Genomic DNA, 20,657 nt, shown 5'->3' with positions numbered 1-20,657 from the left:
TCCCTCCCCTCCATATTGTTTTTTTTACATGTAGACGTACTCTGACAAATATGCAAATATTAAATATGTGATATGAGAAAGTTGATACTTTTATAGCTGACAATTTAAACAGACATAAAATTCAAGGCAAAAGATGGAGTAAAGTAAAGGATTTACAACTCAGGAAGCCCAATGGCTTGTGCAGTTTGGTTTGTGTTGTGATTCAATTAACTTGTTTTTCTTATTTACAGCGCAAACAATGCCTCCTTGTTAGAGCTCTGTTGGAATTTTGGCCAGCTTATTCACAAGAGCAGCTTCACAAGAACATATATTTTTTGCTTCTCTTCAGTTGAGGTAAGATACTGTATAACCTGTGATTTATAGTGGGAACACTTCAGGCAAGGCTTCTATTGAGCGTAGAGACTTGTAGTACTGTCTGTCTATGCACTTTCTTTCTGCAAGGTCAGTTGCTCCTTCTGGAGTCCAAACTTCAATAGTTAGCCTGATCATAGCAGTTCTTCTCAGTTGGCGATGGTAACTAACGTGAGTCAGGCTAACACACACACACACACACATCACATATACATATATACACACACATTTCTTTTATAGGCTCGGAGGCTGTGAAATATACTGCTGTAGCTTTAGCAGGAATATAGCAAAACAAATCACTTTGCTGCAGAGAACCATATCCACAGAGAAAAAAAAATAAGTTCCTTTCATCTCAGCTTTTACTAGATTGGCCTAAAAACATTGGCCAGTACTGTACAGTTAGAGAAGGATTCAGGGACAAATCCAGGGGAATAAAGCAGACATTCTTCACACTGGCTTTTACAGTACACACTCGCTGTGCAAACGGTACATCAGTGTCAGTGCCTTAGAAGTCAGCTGGAAAGGTCTGTTTACTCAGAATGTCTCGGGGGGACAAGTCTCATTTACTCAGCAGACACCCATTTCTCCACTGGGCCCGCAATGCTTGTCCTTCAAGGGATAATAGCAGCATTTACTTGTTCCGTTTTTTTTACAGTCATCTGGCCGGTGGCACCAGATCCCCGGCAGTATATCTCGGTCCAGAGTCCAATCTAGCGTGCACAGGTCCTAAATTATATTGTTAACAGTTGTGCCAAACACACAAACCAGCAATTTGCTCTCTATATCGACTCCCCCTCTATGAGTCATTGGGAAAACAGGACAAAACAACCAAAAAGCATAGATTGAAAACATCACAAATTTGCCTCATTAGCATGGGTGAACTGAGTGGCCCTGTTAAGACTATGGCTCCTCTTTAGCCACACAATCCTGATTCCCTGACCCTATGCATCAGAATTCACTTTCACTGGCCAGCCATGGACAGGTCATCTGCAAATTCTTCCGACATTCACTCATTTGCGTACTAATAGAATTTATAACATTCTTGGGTGCATTTTTTGCATGCACCAGCACAAAACCCCCTTTCAGTTCACCCACTAGCCCAGATACTTGCAGGCCGTCGCACTATGGCAAAAATCAGAATCACACGACATACCATTCCACACACACACACATTCCATAGTAGAAGAAAAATAGATCTATACTCCTCTGTTCACACTGTTCTTTAATTTCATGATGCATGTACAGATCTTGAACTCCACATATATAAAAAAAAAGAAAAATACAAAAACAGGAATCCTTTACTGTTTAAAGGGGAAGTTTAAAAATGATCCATGAAAATGCAAGAAGCTGAATCTGATTTGAAGAAATCTGATTAGTTACACTTCGCTACATTTCCACGCTGATACACACTGGATGGACAAGAATCAAAACTCTGTGCAAACACTCCCCCACAAACAAACACACACCTACAAGCATAAGGCAGACATATTCCAACATTTTCAGATGAGCTGCATATACCTCACATAATATTATGGAGTTTTGATCCATTCACTTCTTAAGACTGACATTACATTTGTGACATACGGATGAGATCCAGGATTGCATCCACTATGTCAAAAACATAGCCATTGACCATAAACAATTATATAACACATACAGTATGTTTAGAGGCTTACACGGTCTTCACTGGCCTCAGATGAGTTGGCTTTTGCCTGTTTTCCAGCTGGACCCCGTTGGGGTCGCAGCAGATGTAAAAGAAATTCATTGAGTATATACTAACGACCCACGCACATGCAAACAAGGTCTCACCCACAGCGGCAGCACAAAAGGAGTGCCAATTTATCCTAAGTGTATTAACCAGGTCACCTATCCCATTGACCTACAAATGGGTTCTCTGCAAGTCGCCCTAGTAAATCCGAACTCTGGCATTCAGTATTATTCATTTGAGGAAATCCCATGTGAAATGGAGAGCTTGGGACTAACGATTACCTGCAAAAAGATTATTCTGAGATAATTGGCTTCAAAGTTCCGAACCCTCAATGGTTTGAAAGGTGTCAGCAATGTGTGTCTGATATTCTTTTGAATTTAACAAGATTGGGGTGTTGAGTATTATATGGGCAGAGAACATTGAACAGAACAGTAACTCAATTTGGACAAAAATGCAGATCGAACCAATAGTCCCAAACTCTTGCAATATAGAGTGCAGAATAAATCGAAAGCTCTCTCTAGCTTTGACATAATAAATATTGATATACAGATCATTTCAAATGCCCAAAAGAGAATTGCTCAAAGTATTTGCTGTCATTAAGTCGTCCATATAGATTATAATCACCACATAAATAAGTTACAAATCCATCATGACAGACCAATCAACAAAAGTGCTACCCTGGCATAGTAAGAAATTATGAATGCCATTAGAAAGCGTTATAAAATGAGGCATATTAAGTCATGAGCTACTTCTGCCAGCAGGCTGGTGGAGGGATTCAGATAATAAATACCAAGGCCACATTTTTATTGGGCCTAATAGTTCTTAATTTCTCATACGGCCTCCTTGTTAATGCCTTACTCACGGTTGTGAAATGGAAAGGCTTTCTGGGACTGTCCCCCCTGAATAAGGTGTGTTCAGGGCTCCCTCAGATTTAATGTGACCACCTTCTGGGACACTTTTGTCCCTCAGGTTGGCGGGGGCCCATTGACGTAGCTCAGGGCCAGTTGGAAGGTGCGGGCAAGGGAGTTGGAGCGGTGGCACTCTGGGTCCATGAAGAGTGTTGTGGGCCAGACCAGCAGGGCTAGGAACACAGCCAGCAGGACGACCAGGAACACTGGGCTCCTCAGAGTCTTTAGTGCCCCCAGGGGCCACGAGCTGCACTGGGTTTGTCTGTCAGGGCACTCATTTGGCCTAGAGGAGGAGGGAAATGGATAGAAGGAGCATGATAGAATTACAAAGTCTCAGCATCGTTGAAGTCAGGGGTTGTTATTGACCTTGGGGACTGGGAGTGTGTGCTGTTTTTAATGTCTATAAATCACATGGAGGAGGAGTGAGATTTGCTATCATCTTCTAAATTGGTATTGAGTGGAATATCAAATGTCACGACGGGTACTTGCAGTGTTGTAGTTATGAAAGTTAAGCCTATTTGAGTGTATCTACATATAATAAGTAAAAACTATGATAGTACAGTAATATAAGTTGAACCAAAGCATTGAATATTAAAACATATAGGCTACATTTACACAGGAAGACCAATGCTGATCTTTTGCACAATTATTGGCAAAAGAGCTGATTGGTCAAAAGATCAGAATTGATCCTCCTGTTTAAAGGCAGCCAAAGTCTACACGTGAATACGACTTTACTCACAGTTGCTCACTATGGACCACCTCCCATGAGGCATTGCAGTGCAGCTCTTCCTCTGGAGACTGGCAGATAAACAGGGGAATCAACAGAGAGGGACTGTGTGCGCACACACACACACACACACACCCCCCGACAGGGGATGCATTCATTTTGGCCTCTGCTCTGTAGGCCTATACAACATTTTACAAGGCAGCTGGCAAAGGTTTTTACTTTTAGTGTGATCTGCATGCATACAACCTGCCATCTTCATAAATAATGTGTTACTGTTACCTGTGGGTTTGATTGAAGTCTACAAGTCATCGTATCAGACTGGAGCTGGAGGTCACATGACTGTGAGTTGCAGGCGGCCAAGCACAGCTCCTGGGCGTGTGTCTGAACAGCTATGCCCCCAAGACTGTGGCTTCCCTCAGAGCAACAAGCACACTGACACAGAGCAGTTTGGGTTACGGCACAGGCTAGACTCATTCTACAAGCAGTGTTTCTATGCACCAAGGCCAATTATAAATGAAAAGAGACGTCGAGATGTGGTCCAATGAAGTTCCCGTGCACCCCCCCCCCCCTCTCTCTCTCATGGGACCAAACCACCAGCGCCTCTATCCACTCACTGGGTTCTGACGACCGCTCGTGGCCTATGGTGTGTCTTTATTCGCTCGTCTGCAATTACAACAGACATAAAAAAAAATCCAGTTAACGCTAGAGCGTTCCGCCGTCCCTGTAAAGCTGCCAATTAAGCCACGAGCGCAAAGAAATTACAAGAACCCCTTTGAATTGGAAAAGTTTCCTCTGCAAGGTTTGAGGATTTGCAGTGAAATCAGGCTTTCAATCAGCACAGCGATTCACTTTCTTATGGACGTGTCCCCCTCTGGCAAACAGAATGCTTTAGTCAGGCTGGGCTTCAGACAGCTTAATTAGAAAGTATCCTCCACAAAAAAAAACAGAAGGGAAATGTTCCTGGGCTGTTTCTGTTCTGGTGACACTTAAAACGTGGCTTCTGCTACACCGATATATTTATTTATTATTTTTGTTTACGAGTGAGACGAGGTATAAGATACTCTTTGTAGGCGGTGACACTTCCAAAATAGTGGGCAATGAAATTAAAGCTGCATGCAATGACACAAAACTGGGGATGAGTCTATTGATATTCACTTTGTTCGTGATGCCACTGAATTCTCCATGCATTTTTGCAAATATTGAAAAGGAAAGTCGATTCCTAGATCAGGGTAGCCTAGTGGTTAGAGCGTTGGACTAGTAACCGGAATGTTGCGAGTTCAAACCCGAGCTGACAAGGTACAAATCTGTCATTCTGCCCCTGAACAGGCAGTTAACCCACTGTTCCCAGGCCATCATTGAAAATAAGAATTTGTTCTTACTGACTTGCCTGGTTAAATAAAAGGTAAAAAAAAATATTAAAAAAATAAATAAATAAAAAAAAAATATTTTTAAGTGAGCCTTTTCCACAAAGCAGGTCTGCATAGAACCAAACACCTTTGTGTGTATGTCTCACTATACATGCCCCTCTATGGACCAATGCTAGTAAAGAGGAACATAAGCAGAATCTAATCAGTGTGGAAGGTCAGGAGTCTTGGAGGCTCCAAGGCACATCTTCTCAGCCGTTCCAGAAAGCTACACACACACACACACACACGTGAAGATTCTCATGTGATGCAGTACGCCGCTCAATGAAGGCTACTGTTGCTAGCAGCTCATCCTCCAACTTTACTCGTTTGACTGCAGAGGCTATAATTTTTTGGGTATGGGCAAAGTCAATGTCCTCAAAGGATCAGAGGGTTTGTGTCTAAGTCATTATTTCCACCAATTAACTGAGACGACAATGAATTCTAATTTGGAGGAGATATGGGTCAGAGGGGACACTAGATCAGTCTTAAAAAGGCAGAGGAGTTTTACTGGGTTTAAGGCATACCTTCCCAGTACTGTCGGTCTGGACAGCCTTGGAGTAGGCTCTGTGCTGTTGGACTGAAAGGACCCTAGATGGGACGGTGTGGCCATGCGTCTGTCCCAGCCAAGCGCTGATGCGAGCAGGGTCGAAGGTCACAGGCTCCGGGGAGGGTCCGTCGGGCGTAGAGGTCGTCCAGCGGCCAGAGAGTAGAGGTCTGTCATCTCTGACACACTGGGTTGTGGGAGGCGAGAACACCTCTGGACCTGCATACTCAAACCTCCTCTCCAGACTCTGGAAACACCAGCCACAAGTGAGGATAGATTGTGTAATTTTACCTGGAATGAACTAACACATTTCATTGAGGTTTTCTGCTTTAATATGCAAAATCCTCAGAGGCTTTGATGTCTTTATATTGCTGGCTTAATCAGATGCTAAAAAAAAAAAAAAATCAGTCCTACACTAATGTATCTTCCACTATTAATTCCAATGGGTTTTGGTTTGAGTTCAACAGCAGTGCAACGCAATCAGCATTATATTAGTCTCACCAGCAAAACAAAACTTCTCCCTACTGACACCGATGATAATGGAAGTATTGGCTTTAGGGTTAACTAGAAACAGAGCACTAAGATTGTGTGTTAGAGCGAAAGCACACACATTTTCCACCTCTCGCACACACACACAATAACTCCTTGTTAATCAAATTGAACAACAACATTGTGCCTCATCATAATTTCAATGGATCATTTGTTTCACCCTGACAGGCGGCTGCACATACTTCAGTATACACCAAATTCCTTTGCCGGTTGAACATAAGTTTACATTCCTGATAATATTGCAAAAACATGTTGACCTGCCTCTGAGCCTAAGGGAACAGTGGCCGAGCGTAGCGCCAGAATACAGATCAGTAGGAGGAGCTACTCACCAAGTCCTCTGCTGCGCTGTTATTTAGATCAGACTGAGAGCCTATGGAGCTGAGGTAACTCCGCCTCTTCACACCATCTCTGGCCAATGGCTTCTCTCGATCTGTTTGAACGACACAAGCACACCTCAAATCTGGTGCCAAGCCTCACCGACGCACATCGAAAACAATGACAGCGTCAATCATTTAAAAATGTTCTAATGGTATCCCAATGTTTGAGGATAGAACACGTGGATTATTCTAGAAGCGTCATTAACTTTTAATCCATTGTAAATTGTTTCATTGCCTACCTGTGTGGGCGCTGAAATATGACAAGTCAACGTCGTATTGGGAGACGGGGCCCCCGATGTCGACGGAGGGGTCCCACTCCAGCACCATGTGGTCCAGGTTGGGGGGGTTACGCTGGTCTGGGGCTCTGCTCTTCTCAAACACACCATCCTGCTCCAACAGGATCTCAGATGGACAGCCGGAGTCAGAGGCTTGAGTCAGTACCCAGTCATCCTCATACACCTGACATAGGGAGGAGGGAGCAAAGGAGGAGGTATCAGCGGAAGGTAATAACGATAAGGATGCTATAAAAACACACTAATGGTAGAGTTGTTCTCGGTGTTTGGCCTGCAACAGCTGATCAGAGCCAAGAGAGAAATTGACATTTCACAACCCAAAAACCACCTCGCTTTTCTTCACTAGCTTCCTGTAAACCATATATGCCTTTCAGAACAGAGGACAGAAGCTTAGAAGAGCAGGTTCTTAGAGTGGCATGTGCAGTTAAAGATACAGGTTAAGCAGACCATACCAGTCTCATGCTGAGCAGGCGTGTGTGCAGACGGCCCACTCCCTCAAATACTTGGGCACAGTAGAGCAGCAGCTCCTGCAGCCCCGCCTCAATGTCTTGGGCGTCCTCTGGCTCGCTCCTCTGGATTAGCGCCTCACCCCGCTCCAGGAGACAGTTCAGACGACCCGCATTCTCCCCCACTGCCTCCTGGAAGGTCTGAGGCCATACATACACACACACACACACAAATCAGAGAGGAGACATTTACCAGGGGAAAGGCCTGGTACTGGCATCTGGTAGCTGCAAGTCAGGGACAGTTAATGGGAATTACAGATAAATTACCAGGTAAAGCAGACGCAAAATTATGTTAGGCACAAGTGAGGACCACTGATTACGTGGTCAGATTACTTAGCTGGTCAGTCCTGTCCAGTACAGTCCCAGGCCATGTCCTTTACCTGCAGCTCCCGCATCTTGTCACAGGTGTCTCTTCCAGAGAAGTGTTCCACCTCGGTCAGCCTAAGGTCCATGTCAGCAAGCCACACAGCCATCTCCTCCCTCTGGCCCTCAAACTCCTCCCGCTGGGACACACGGTGCTGGGGGAGGTGCAGGAGAAGACAGGGTAGGAAAGAGAGCATGTGAAGCGGGGGGGAATTGGATGTAGCGCAAAAAAATAAATGTCCCCTATATACACTGCCTTAGACATCTTGTGCCTTCTACCTTGAGTCTGCGGCAGACACTCTCAACGGTTCCGTGTAGGCGGTCCCAGCGCTGACCACAGTCCTTGGCCATGCCCAGCAGGCGTGACCGCATGGCCCCATCAAAGAGCCTGGTCAGGGTCCTGTTCCTAAGGGTCAGACTGTCCAGCTGCACTAACCGAGCCCCAGCCTGTGTCCTCAGGCTCTGGGAGGGGAGAGCACAACAACTGGGGGTTTAGATAGAGACTTATATACTATTGTACAGGTGAACAAAACAGTGCTGTAATAACACCACCAACATGGGGCTTTAGACGGCCATTAGACAGCCTGATCTGGTCTCTTTTACCTCAAATTTCTTGAGCTCCTCCTTGGCAGTGACAAAGAGTACATTGGCAGATCTCGGGGAGTTGGCAGACTTCTCAGCCAATTGGAGCCAGTCGCCGAGAGAGGAGCACTCCTTCATGAACTCATGCCATAGCACCCATTTTCTTTCCAGCCTTTGTGAGATAAAAACAAAGGCCAGACTGGTAAACAGAAAAACACATTGTATGGGTAGTATGGTTCACTGCTAGGAGAGACTGCAGAATCGCCCCGTTGATCAATATAATCTACTATCCATTAATTAACTGTCCACGTTAATTAGGTCTTAATCCTTCAAATCAGCAAATACACATGAGAAAACCCCATAGGGGAAGAGAAAACAAATGTGTTGAGGAGTTAAGGGGACTTTTCTGATACACACTTACTGGATACATCCATCCAGAGACAGGCTTCCATCTTGGATCAAGCAGCTTCCCAGTGGCAGACAGTCTTGGGGCTCCTCACTGATATCTAGAAGAGGAAGGAAGTGGGACTCAGAAAGTAGGGGCTCAGTGTGCTCTAGGATCAGGTCCAATCCCAAGGGGCTGTTCACAGACTGGGTAGCGACTCGACGTTCATCCTCCTCAGACATTATGTCACTTCCAATGCTGCAGGGACAATGGTGTCCATGACTACCGGCTGGGAGTTGCACCTCCACAGGCATCTTGGGCTCCACCTGTCACCTGGGCAGCTCCACCTGTTTGGGGTGGGAAAGTGTCGCTGCATTACAACACTCCGAAATGAGGGAACAATCACAACGCATATACCCAATGCAATTCATTTGAAAGCATTTTTCACACGAACGTGTAACAATGTCTATAGTATGTTATCAGATGGAACCTACATGCTTACAATGCACTCCGTAAAAAGGTGCGATCTTTGACAAAACTATAAATCAAGGGTTGGACGTCTTGGAGCACTGTGTTGGGTGAGCACCTGAGTTAACTCATCCGGGTTATTCATAGAAGTAATTACAAACAGAGTTCTGAATGACTGCCCAGGAATTGAGAGAGACAGCGTAGATGGTGCGTAGCTGAATGCCTCTCCCAAAGTGTGGCAACTACCCGAATGGTCAAGAGGTAATTTTCTGGGCCATCTAATCGTTTTGTCGTAGCAATCCCTCTTATGAATTATGACTCAGCAGTCCCACACTTCAGACCATTCTAAAAAGGGGTTAGGAGCTGAAAACAGAGGACGTTTTCACATTACAGACTGTTGGATAGGAAATTAAAACAGTAAAGAGTAGTCTTTCAGTCCCGTCGATGTTGACATTAACCATTTCTGCCTGCCTCTAGAAAATCATACAACAAAAGCGGAGGGTGTGTAATTAAACCAGTCTGAAACATGCACTTGTCTGGTCAGTGCATAGGAGATGTTGTACCCACTGACTATTAAAACCTACCCAGAAACCGTGGATGGATGGCGGCATTCACGCAAAACTGAAAGCGCGAGCCACGGCATTTAACCATGGAAATGTGACTGGGATTATGGCAGAATACAAACAGTGTAGTTATTCTCTCCGCAAGGCAATCAAACAAGTGGAGTCGCAATTCAACGACTCAAACACGAGACGTATGTGGCAGGGTTTACAAACAATCACGGACTACAAAAAGAAAACCATTCACGTCACGGACACCGACGTCTTGCTTACAGAAAAACTAAACGCCTTCTTTGCCAGCTTTGAGGATAATACAGTGCCACCGACACGGCCCGCTACCAAGGACTCTGGTCTCTCCTCTGTGGCCGACGTGAGTAAGACATTTAAGAGTCTGCCGGCGCAGACCAGCTGGCTGGTGTGCTGACGGACATGCTTCAATATGGCCGCCACTGTTCCGCAACTCAAAAAGGCAAGTGAACTAAAGGACTATCGCCCCGTATCATGCACTTCTGTCTTCATGAAGTGCTGAGTCTAGTTAAGGATCATACCACCTCTACCTTACCTGACACCCGAGACCCGCTTCAATTTGCTTACCGCCCCAATAGATCCAGACGATGCAATCGCCATCGCACTGCACACCCCATCTGGACAAGAGGAATGCCAATGTAAGAATGCTGTTCATTGACTATAGCTCAGAATTTAACACCATAGAAACCTCCAAGCTCATCATTAAGCTAGAGGCCCTGGGTCGCAACCCTGCCCTGTGCAATTTGGTCTTGGACTTCCTGACAGGCCGCCCCCAAGTGGTCAATGTAGGAAACACATACACTTCACTGATGCTTAACACTGGGGCCTCACAAGGGTGCTTGCTCAGCCCGTTCCTGTACTCCCTGTTCACCCATGACAGCGTGGCCATACACGCCTCCAACATCAAGTTTGCAGACGACAACAGTTGTAGGCCTGATTACCAACAACGAGAGCCTACAGGGAGGTGGTGAGGGCACTGAGTATACTGTCTGCAAACCAACCTCTCAATTGCAACAAAACATTGGAGATGATCGTGGACCTCATGAAACAGCAGAGGAGGCACCCACATATCCACATCGACAGGACAGCAGTGGAGAGTCAAGTTCCTCGGCGTACATATCCCGGACAAACTGAAATGGCCCACCCACAGACAGTGTGGTGAAGAAAGGCGCAACAGCGCCTCTTCAACCTCAGGAGGCTGAAGAAATGTTGCTTGTCACCTAAAACTTTTACAGATGCACAATTGAGAGCATCCTGTCGGGCTGCATCACCACCTGGTACAGCAACTGCACCGCCCACAACCGCAAGGCTGTTCAGAGGGTGGTGCGGTCTACACAACGCATCACAGGGGGCAAACTACCTGCCCTCCAGGACACCTACAACACCCGATGTCACAGATAGGCCAAAAAGATCAAAGACAACAACCACCCGAGCCACTGCCTGTTCTCCCTGCTATCATCCAGAAGTTGAGGTCAGTACAGATGCATCAAAGCTGGGACCGAGAGCCTGACAAACAGCTTCTATCTCAAGGCCATCAGACTTAAACACCCATCACTAACACAGAGGCTGCTGCCAACATAGACTTGAAATCATTGGCCACTTTTATAAATGGATCACTAGTCATTTTAATAATGTTTACATATCTTGCATTACTCATTTCATATGTATATACACTGCATTTTAGATAATCTTGCCTATCCTTTACTTAGATGTGTGTTTATTAGGTAGTTGTGTAATTTTTAGATTACATGTTAGATATTGCTGCACTGTCGGAACTAGAAGCACAAGCATTTCACTACACACGCAATAACATCTACATGTGACCAATAACATTTGATTAGATTCATGCAGGCCGGTCTGTTCAATCCTGGTCTTGTCTGTCATCTTACAGTATAGTAAAGTATAATAGCTTCTTTCCTTCTTTCTCACTTTTATTCAGTGATTGATGGCACATTGGGCAGCAGCCTGTGAGATAACGTTTCAGAGTGGGCACAGGTTTCTGAGGCTGTCAGATCTTTGATCGCGAATTATAAAACAGAAAAGATAGTCTTTTTGCCAAACGTTTATCCAAATACCATTTAGAGCAGTGATATTCAAAGTCGGGATCGTGACCCCTAGTAGCATCACGGGGGAACTTCAGTGGCGTTACCAAAAACAAAACCTTACGAGTACAGATCATTGTATGGGACAACAAAATGTTTGAGAATGATAATTGTATTTATTGGTTTCTTTCATTTTGATGTAATGAATTGATGGTTATTTGTTGATGTAAAAATGTAAATTTGTCATTCAATTTTGGGTGGGGTCGCAAATAATTATTGGGAGAAAAATATGGGGTCCCTGCGAAAAAAAACAACAGCATTTGAATACCACAGATTAAAAATTGATGTTTTGCATTCATTAGCTACGGAGGATACTTTTTGATGCAGTCTTCCCACTGTCATTCATAACTAATTTCCATGTTGCCATGCTTCAGGGCGGAAGGCATGTTGCCATGTGAAAGGAATGACAGCTCCTTCCAGGGGAAGTAGAACAGTGTGGAGGATGTTTCCAACACACATCACTGGCAATCTGCAATCCCACTTGTGAGAGTCCATCGACCCAACTGTCTAAACTTAATATTCCCTTCAGATCCTCTTGAGGAACAGTCAGGATTGCAGAAGTTCTTAAGTCAGTGCAGAGATTTCACTATCAAGTTTGAACTCTTGGCAAACCTCTTACGTGGTTCTCAGTTTGTTCCTTTGTGTGGCACAAAGACGTGAGAAACTCTCCATTTGAGCCAACCTCTCAGACAGTGACATGCCTACAACTAATGACTAAACTGAAGTCCATAGGTCACAGAGACTGCCAGGAAAAACTTTATGTAGTGCAGATGTGAGACCAGGCTGTCGGTGGAGTCTGAACTACTATCATGTGTGATTCAGTTATGGACAACATCAATAAAAATGGAAGGGGATGATTATATGACCAAAAAGTAAATATTGCTTATCTTACGGTGACATGAAACAGGGAACACAAGGTTCACATGGTTACCACTGCGTTATGCCAACCCAATCTGCTCACATTACTAGTGTTGTCAATCAAAATGTCCCGTAAACAACTTGATTGAGATGCCCTGGAGACTTAACACTTCACAACAAATTACCACAGGACTGTTCTTTTCCATGGCAGCCATTTTTTTAATGCAGTTAAATAGATTGTGGAAGTAGCCTGTAGGCTCTTTAAGAATTCCATTAGCCTTGGAGGCCGATAAACCACTTCTTCAAACTTGTGTCCGGAAGAGTTAAGTGGGCACCACTGTTTCCCTGGTATATAAAAAAAATGCCAAATAGATTTCCCCCGGTCCCTTACCTGATGAATACGCCATGGAAGGTTGGCTACTCTGGTACCAGGGGCTTATTGTTATCGTCGGCAAGTCAACGGCCCTCTCCGGACTAATGTCACACTTGATAATCCGGCACAGCAGAGTGCTGCCGCAACGACCGGCCTGAGGTTGACCTCTGCCCTTAGACTAATCATACAGAGTGAGACTGGGAATAACACTACCAATCAGACAGATTTCTCTTCATATTAAAATAGAAGAGAATGCAGGGCTCTCAAAATGGCTGCCAGCCAGTGGTTAAATATGAACACCATGAAACGTCCTTTTCTTTTTACTCGAGAGAGCAGCGTCAGTCAGTCGCATCTGAACATTCATACGCGTGTGTGGCTGACTGCTCCATTGAAAGAGGGCAAGGAGTCACTGGATTGGGCCTTGAGGCGATGGGAGTTGAAAGCAGTTTTATTACTTTCGTACCTGTTAGAGGAGCTCAGTCCATTCTGGAGTATAATGGAACACGCAGATGTCACAGCTTCTGAAGGGCACTCGTAATTTCTGCAGGCTGGGAGGGAGAGAGGGCTGGGCGGTAACGAGGCTCCAGGTCTATGGTGAGAGGTTAATCAATTCTCCAGTGTTGAGTAGTGTATTTGTGTGTGTGAGGGGGTTAGGGTTGCAGTATATGATGGAAGCTGACAGCCAGTAGTTGAGTAACATGTAATTCCATGGGGACTCGGGCCAGAAGCTCAGGTTTCTACACATACATGCCTGTATCATATACGCCCTCCATAAAAAAAAAGTAGTGTCATGTTAGGTTTTTGTCCCCCTCTAGACAGCACAAAGGGCAGGGGGCTTCTCTGTCTGCAGGTGATGATACAGTCTCAATAGGCTACTTCTCAATGACATTACATTTACTCTGTTAAAACCTTCTTCTTTACAGTATGGCAAAGGCCATCTGTGAATATAGTACAGTCCCAAGACACTGGAAGTCACCATTTCTGCACAGATTAGAGTAACTACCTGCCCATGAATAAATTAATAGGGATATGACAAGTAAACTAATGTCAGCTTACGCCCACAATGTGCATGAGTCATATTACTGTCAGGGTAGGGGTGGAGGGGGGCAAAGCAGGTGCATATTGGTAGTTTTCCATAACAATACCCGCATTTGAATAAGTGAGAGCTGAATGAACCCAAATAGTGAAACTGCTGTCTGCTATGGAAGAAAAAAAAACTATGCCTCTCTGGCTCAGACAAAAGGTGAGCTGCTGACGTCATCAGCCAACGATTGCCCAGACGAGCCCTGCTGCGCTAGAGACAAATGAAAAATAATGACAGCGTCAACACAGCCATTAAAGCATGACTGGCCGCTGACATTTCCTTGATGTATGCCTCCTCAGCTGACACCGGTAGCATCCTGAAGCAGGAACACTACCACGGAAAAGAGGTTAACCCGCAGAGTCAGTCTGCTATTCAGTCTTTGACAGAAAGTATCAACTGTCATTTGCCTAAACATTGACTCAACCTCCAGGTCACGTACTGCTGGCTACATGTTCTTAGTGGGACAGTGTTCAGGGACAATAATTAATTGGCAATTGCATCCCTTCAGCTGTCTGATTTGTGGTGGACAAAGTTTATAAGCAGCTGGGACAGGTCGTTCTTTGTCCGGGTGTGTGAAGGCAGCTCCTCTACTCTTCTGATGGTGAAAAAAAACAACAAACAAAAAACAGCTATTGGTATGCAGGTCCTATGCCCGGAGAAGAGGCTCAGGGCTGAACAGACCGAGGCACCACACCGCTGCATGAATCACATTTATCTGCCTGGATACTATTAGATGGGCTCTACAGCACCACCAGTGACCACGTAGTTAGTCTTGCTCAACAAAACTTAACTTTGACTTCAGCACTTTAGTCCATGCCAACTAGTTCAGTACTTCAACAACACTCGGAGGGCGAATACAGTTCAGTCGAAAGAACTAGGCACAGCAGGCAAAATTAATCAAATAACAAGTACAGAGCCATTGGAAACATAACATACTATTTGTGAAAAGTGACAACTGTGCATGTCACCATAGCTGAAATAATGACATCTTAACAAAACACCTTGATCTGTTCTCATCCCAACAGTTAGCATGCCTATCGCCACGTTTGCAGTGCCCGTCTCTTTTGCAGCATGTCCGACCACTCCCTTCTGTGCCATACCGCGGGCAGAGTGAGGAGGAGCAGCCGTGGGGGACATCCGGTGGGACAGCCAGTGAGTAGCAGAGAAAATGGAGCGCAGTTTCACGTCGTCAACTGCTCCCAACCCATCCCCCTCAAACTCGCTCCCCTCACCCCAATGGCCCAGAGACTGCGGCCATTGTCTCGGTAGCACAAAAGACTCAAAGTGAACAAATGTGCCTTTCTGCTGTCCGGATGGAGTGTGGAAGACAGGCCTGGGACACCTGATCTATCCCTCCATCTACACAGAGGCAACCAGGAAGAGGAACCCAACATTAGTCACCCCCGAAACTGATCCAAGATCGGAACACTTAACACAGTCAGTTGCGGGAGAGGAAAGGAGCAGGTCCAGAGGAGAGATCTGGTGACCCTCAATGGAAACTTTTTCACCCTCCAAGTCTCTGCATTAATTGAGTGAGAACGAGAAAGAAAATGGCAGAGACAAAATGGAGGGCGAAGCAGAATAAGAGAGAAAGTAGAGAAACAGCGATTGAAAGACAGAGGGACAGATAGGAGAAAGGGTGATAGAGTGAGTGAGTTGTGTACTGTAGTATTCAGCCCTCAGTGACTGAAAGACAAATATTAGTTTGTAACTGCTGCACTCTAATAAAAGTGGTTAAACATCAAATAGACTACAAAAGCTCTCATATTTCATAGGCTGCTAGAATTACTGAGCCTTCCCTACTAATATTTACTAAAAAGGTGCGTTTGGAAGCAATGCTACGTTGGCGAAACCCGACCCCATGTTTCCAACAGCAATACCTCAGTCTTTAGATTTCAAGTCTCTGTATAAAAATGCCTAAAGTATGTGATGAGTACAAGACAAAGACAGAAAACAGAGAAATTACGTGAACACAATGGAACAAGAGGCCTGGCCGGGAACAGGAAGAGAATGTGTGGTCAAGTACACTTTAGGTTACACAGATTATGTTTGGTGTCAGATAAAATCTCTTTTAATGAGGGCTGTATCTAATGTTGTGCTTGATCAGGCATGCGAAACTGGTGCTCTGGATATCATAGCTATACTATCGCTAAGAGGAGAGAGAGGGAATAACCCCAGTCACACAAGAGCCCAGGACTGAAGAGTACAATGTTATTGACCGCACCTCTCATTAGGGTGACCATCATGCAACCACACACAATGCCGTATAGGATAAGGGAATGTAACTCAATTCTTAGAGGGCTAGAGCACTCAATTAGACTCAGTGGTTCGCAATGTTCCTTGTGTCCTACAATTCATTTATTAGACTTCAGGGGAAATGAACAGAATTAAATGTGTTTGGCTAAATAACTAAAAGAGCAAGCTAATGAATGCAACGGAAATTGACTGGAATGAAAGCCAAAAAAAACCCTGTAACTTTCTGGAAACAATTTAGAGGCCTGCGATGGACGTCTGCAAGAGTGGCATAGACGGACAGCTAGAGACTTAATCAAAATGGATGTCTGGACGGAAACCAAAATAAATCACAACACTTTAGAGTCCCTGTTAAACAATACAGTTTTGGTTATAGGAGAGCAGCAGGTAAATGAAACCGACCCTGAATCCAGTTCAGAAATCTTTTATCTGTTTATTTTCCCTCTCAGCTCCACATAGGGAACTTGGAGAGACACTACTGCCAGATGCTATTCTTGAGGAGCTGAGCCCCTGAAGAGGGGACATTTTGTGACCACGATTAAGAGATCTGTAACCAACAATGATGAGAGGGTATCATATCAATACCGAAATGAGAAAGGCCTGCAATTCTCCTTCTGATTAATGTCCTTACACCCTTGATCTCTAGGTCAGGGATAGTAAATTAAATAGCTATCTAAGATATCCTGATAGACATCTGCTCACAAAATCATGAGTTGGGTTTCACCATTTCACAGACAGCACAGTTGTCAGCTTTCTGGTCCAGGGCCTGGCACTTGTCTGAGGGATGTTGCTGACTGATTCAGTAGTTAATTAGCCGACACCAATTTCTTCAGGTCAAGCACTGCTCAAAGGAGCAGACTCATTTTTATCTAATTGCTGGTCACTAATGAAAAAAGGACTGTCTAAGGGCTGTGAAGATACACGGTCATTCCCATTAGGCCTATACAAACTTGCTTTATTCACTGGCATTACAAGGTTAAGACATCGGCCCACAAGCGACGTACAATTTGTTGTGTAAAAGTACTCTCGGAGTACTTTTTTACTTTTTCTTTCACCTTTATTTAACCAGGTAGGCCAGTTGAGAACAAGTTCTCATTTTCAACTGCAACCTGGCCAAGATAAAGCTAAGCAGTGCGACACAAACAACAGAGTTACACATGGAATAAACAAACGTACAGTCAATAACAATAGAAGAAAAAAAAACATACAGTGTAAGGAAATTAGGTAAGATTAGGGAGGTAAGGCAATAACTAGACTATAGAGGCAAAATAATTACAATTTAGCAACTAAACACTGGAGTGATAGACCTTGTGAAAAAGAGCACAATTTTCAGTGAAAATTAGAGGAGTGAGGAGTATTTGGTTCCACTAAGAGTTGTAGGTCCAGCAGTAAGGCTATTGATGCCACATCCTCAAAAAAGTAATAACCTCAAGGCATGACAGGGAATTCACTTGTAAAAATGAGTCATGCATACTGTAGTTTCATAGTACAGCAGCCAGACATTAACCGGTTCCTTGTGAAAACAATTTAAGTGGAAATGACACTTTAGGCCTACATGTTAGTACTACCTGAGATAAACACCATTCCTGCCTGCTCTTGGAATTTGTAATAACATTGACGAAACTCGAATGTTGTTAATTACCCACTTTGTCTCTCGCCAAACAAAACGTGAATGAAATAACATTATAATATATATAATAACGTTATAATTTTAAATTTTAATAGACCTACAAGAACGTTTAAACTATGCTTACGTCAAAAAAAAAAATCACCAATAGCATCGAGACAGTGAAACAAACGGGCAACTTACGATTCTACTTCGTCTGGATTCACAGGTAAAATTCATACAGCTGGGAGGTCTTGACACTTGGAAGCCCCATTTCGCTTGACGCCTAAATATGACAAACACCTATTTGAAAATGCGGAGGGACGTTTGTGCACGCTTAAAGAAACAACCATAGGATGTCATTTGTGAAGTTTACCTGCTTTCTCTTGTAGATGTAACCACTATCGAATGAGCACGCCGGCGTTATGAATGTAGCAGGTAACTTGACCTGTCACAGGTAGTTTGAAACCACACCCCTGGCGTTCTACTCGCCTGCATTAAACTTCCGCCTACCTGCATGTGTCCCAAACAAAAATAGGATCTATCAAAAAATGTTGCCTTATCCATTCTTTCATAACTGAAAAATACAGTGGACAATTCAATTGAAGTTTCTCTTATAGATTTTTTTTTCAACTCAAAAGATTATTTCCAGACTGTGATACAAAAAATATATAATTCAAAGACAGATGTCTGGATCATTTTAAATAAATGCAAACGTTTACATGTATTATACAGGCCATGTGCACAGCTCTTCTAGCCCTTATATGTAATTATTCAAATGAAGGCATCTTGTAGGCTGGTTGGGATGGTATAAAAAGTGGTTGAAGTGGCTTGTATAAGATAAGATTTTAATTCTAAATTGCAGTCATTTTATACTCATATGAGTATAACTTAACTGACTTGCCTAGTTAAATAAAGGTTCAATACAAAAATAAGTATATTATCATTTTCACCACAGTTGTCTTGAACACAGAGAAGATCTTGGTAAATCTATTTGGCTCAGGCCTCCAGAAATAGTGGAGTGACTAGTATAAATATGTGACTCATAACCCCCATGATTTACAGTAGATCCTGTGGTTTTAGGGGACAGTGAAATAAGATAGAATTTATACAGATTCAGGGTGCATTGTAATTGTATTTGTGTCATTAGAGAAGGCACAACTGATTAACTCACACTGTACTAATAGGTAGCCCCCCCCCACCCCCCTAAGGAGTCCCTTTGTTGTTGATTACAGTGAAACAAAGGAGGGGCATTAGAAAGGCAAACATTCCCCTCACTGTAGTCACATATACAGGCTACAGAGCCTCAGTGTGGGGCATGAACACAGCATGTCAGAGAGAGAGCGATTGTAATGTCTTTATTCTTTTGAAACTTCTGCGAGTGTAATGTTATGTTAATTGTCATTGTTTATTTCACTTTTGTATATTATCTACCTCACTTGCTTTGGCAATGTTAACATGTTTCCCATGCCAATAAAACCCCTTGAATTGAATTGAGAGAGAGACAGATGCAGGCTTTTACATTGATGGCTTCACTCTCTCAGCTCATGTCTTAGAGGAGGGCTCAGTCAGACGGTTTTCGTTGGTGCTTCAGCAGAAACAGGGGGAGTGAGTGAGAGAGATAGAGATTATATGCTTACCGCGTTCCCACTCTCCAACCGAAGCTAACGCCAAATCTCTTTTTAACAAGGGGAGAGGGGAGATGGGGGAGGGGCAAGGCATGCGAGATAACTCACTGAGCACGTCTGAATGGATTACCCAATCTGCTAATTATGACAAAAAAACACTGTAAATATACATCAGAGTGGTTTTACTCTCCATGCTCTCTCTCTCTCTCTGTTTTAATTATGCTATGGAGTGGGAAGGGGGCTTACCGATTGGCCTTTCCGGAGAAACAAAAGAGAAGAGCCACTGGTGAGGAGGCCACAGGCTTCCTTTCGACAGAGTGCAGGGAGGAAGTGCATCATCAGAGCTCCACAGAGAGAATGAGATGGCATCTCAGTAGTCAACGCAGAAGACGATTACAGCCTTAACTGGACGGTGTGCGGTAACTCTTTTTTTTCTCCCTGATTTGAGACACAAGGAAGAAACCTAGTTTGAATGGTCTTCTGTGGCCCAACTTAATTCATTCCATTGAGATATGTAATATACAGCTAGTACTATAAAGTGGACACGGTTGTGAGCAAGGTAGGTAGTCAATGGCAGAGTAGGTGGGATAGTCGTTTACTGAGGCATGCCGAGTGCAGAGGTTTGACAGGGTTCACAGCAGCATCAGCAGGAAGGTCTGACAGGGTTCACAGCAGCATCAGCAGGAAGGTCTGACAGGGTTCACAGCAGCATCAGCAGGAAGGTCTGACAGGGTTCACAGCAGCATCAGCAGGAAGGTCTGACAGGGTTCACAGCAGCATCAGCAGGAAGGTCTGACAGGGTTCACAGCAGCATCAGGTTCACAGCAGCATCAGCAGGAAGGTCTGACAGGGTTCACAGCAGCATCAGCAGCAAGGTCTGATAGGGTTCACAGCAGCATCAGCAGGAAGGTCTGATAGGGTTCACAGCAGCATCAGCAGGAAGGTCTGACAGGGTTCACAGCAGCATCAGCAGGAAGGTCTGACAGGGTTCACAGCAGC

The 20,657-nt window shown here is 44.3% G+C and overlaps 1 protein-coding gene across 4 annotated transcripts; it reads right to left on the bottom strand.

Moving 5' to 3' along the window:
- Positions 1-1,558: 1,558 nt before the first annotated feature.
- si:ch211-137a8.2 (uncharacterized protein LOC777613 homolog) lies at positions 1,559-18,491 on the bottom strand. 4 transcript variants are annotated; one of them, XM_064984360.1, is made up of 13 exons: positions 18,407-18,491; positions 18,235-18,316; positions 8,736-9,046; positions 8,336-8,486; positions 8,012-8,194; positions 7,750-7,887; positions 7,316-7,510; positions 6,810-7,029; positions 6,523-6,623; positions 5,625-5,891; positions 3,974-4,126; positions 3,707-3,765; positions 1,559-3,250 (listed from the first exon to the last, which is right to left on the bottom strand). In XM_064984360.1, the coding sequence occupies exons 3-13, from the start codon at positions 9,011-9,013 to the stop codon at positions 3,025-3,027; spliced, it is 1,971 nt and encodes a 656-aa protein (XP_064840432.1). In that variant the 5' UTR covers positions 9,014-9,046; positions 18,235-18,316; positions 18,407-18,491; the 3' UTR covers positions 1,559-3,024. The 4 variants fall into 4 exon arrangements, with proteins under 4 accessions (XP_064840432.1, XP_064840433.1, XP_064840431.1 ...); XM_064984361.1 differs by lacking the exon at positions 18,235-18,316 and having other exon boundaries at positions 18,407-18,481; XM_064984359.1 differs by having other exon boundaries at positions 18,235-18,464.
- Between the last annotated feature and the right edge of the window lie 2,166 nt (positions 18,492-20,657).

This window comes from Oncorhynchus masou, chromosome 13 (assembly GCF_036934945.1).
Source record: "Oncorhynchus masou masou isolate Uvic2021 chromosome 13, UVic_Omas_1.1, whole genome shotgun sequence".
Taxonomy (NCBI): Eukaryota; Metazoa; Chordata; class Actinopteri; order Salmoniformes; family Salmonidae; genus Oncorhynchus; species Oncorhynchus masou.
The sequence above is the reverse complement of the archived record's forward strand: the minus strand, read 5'-3'. Positions and strand labels throughout refer to the sequence as shown.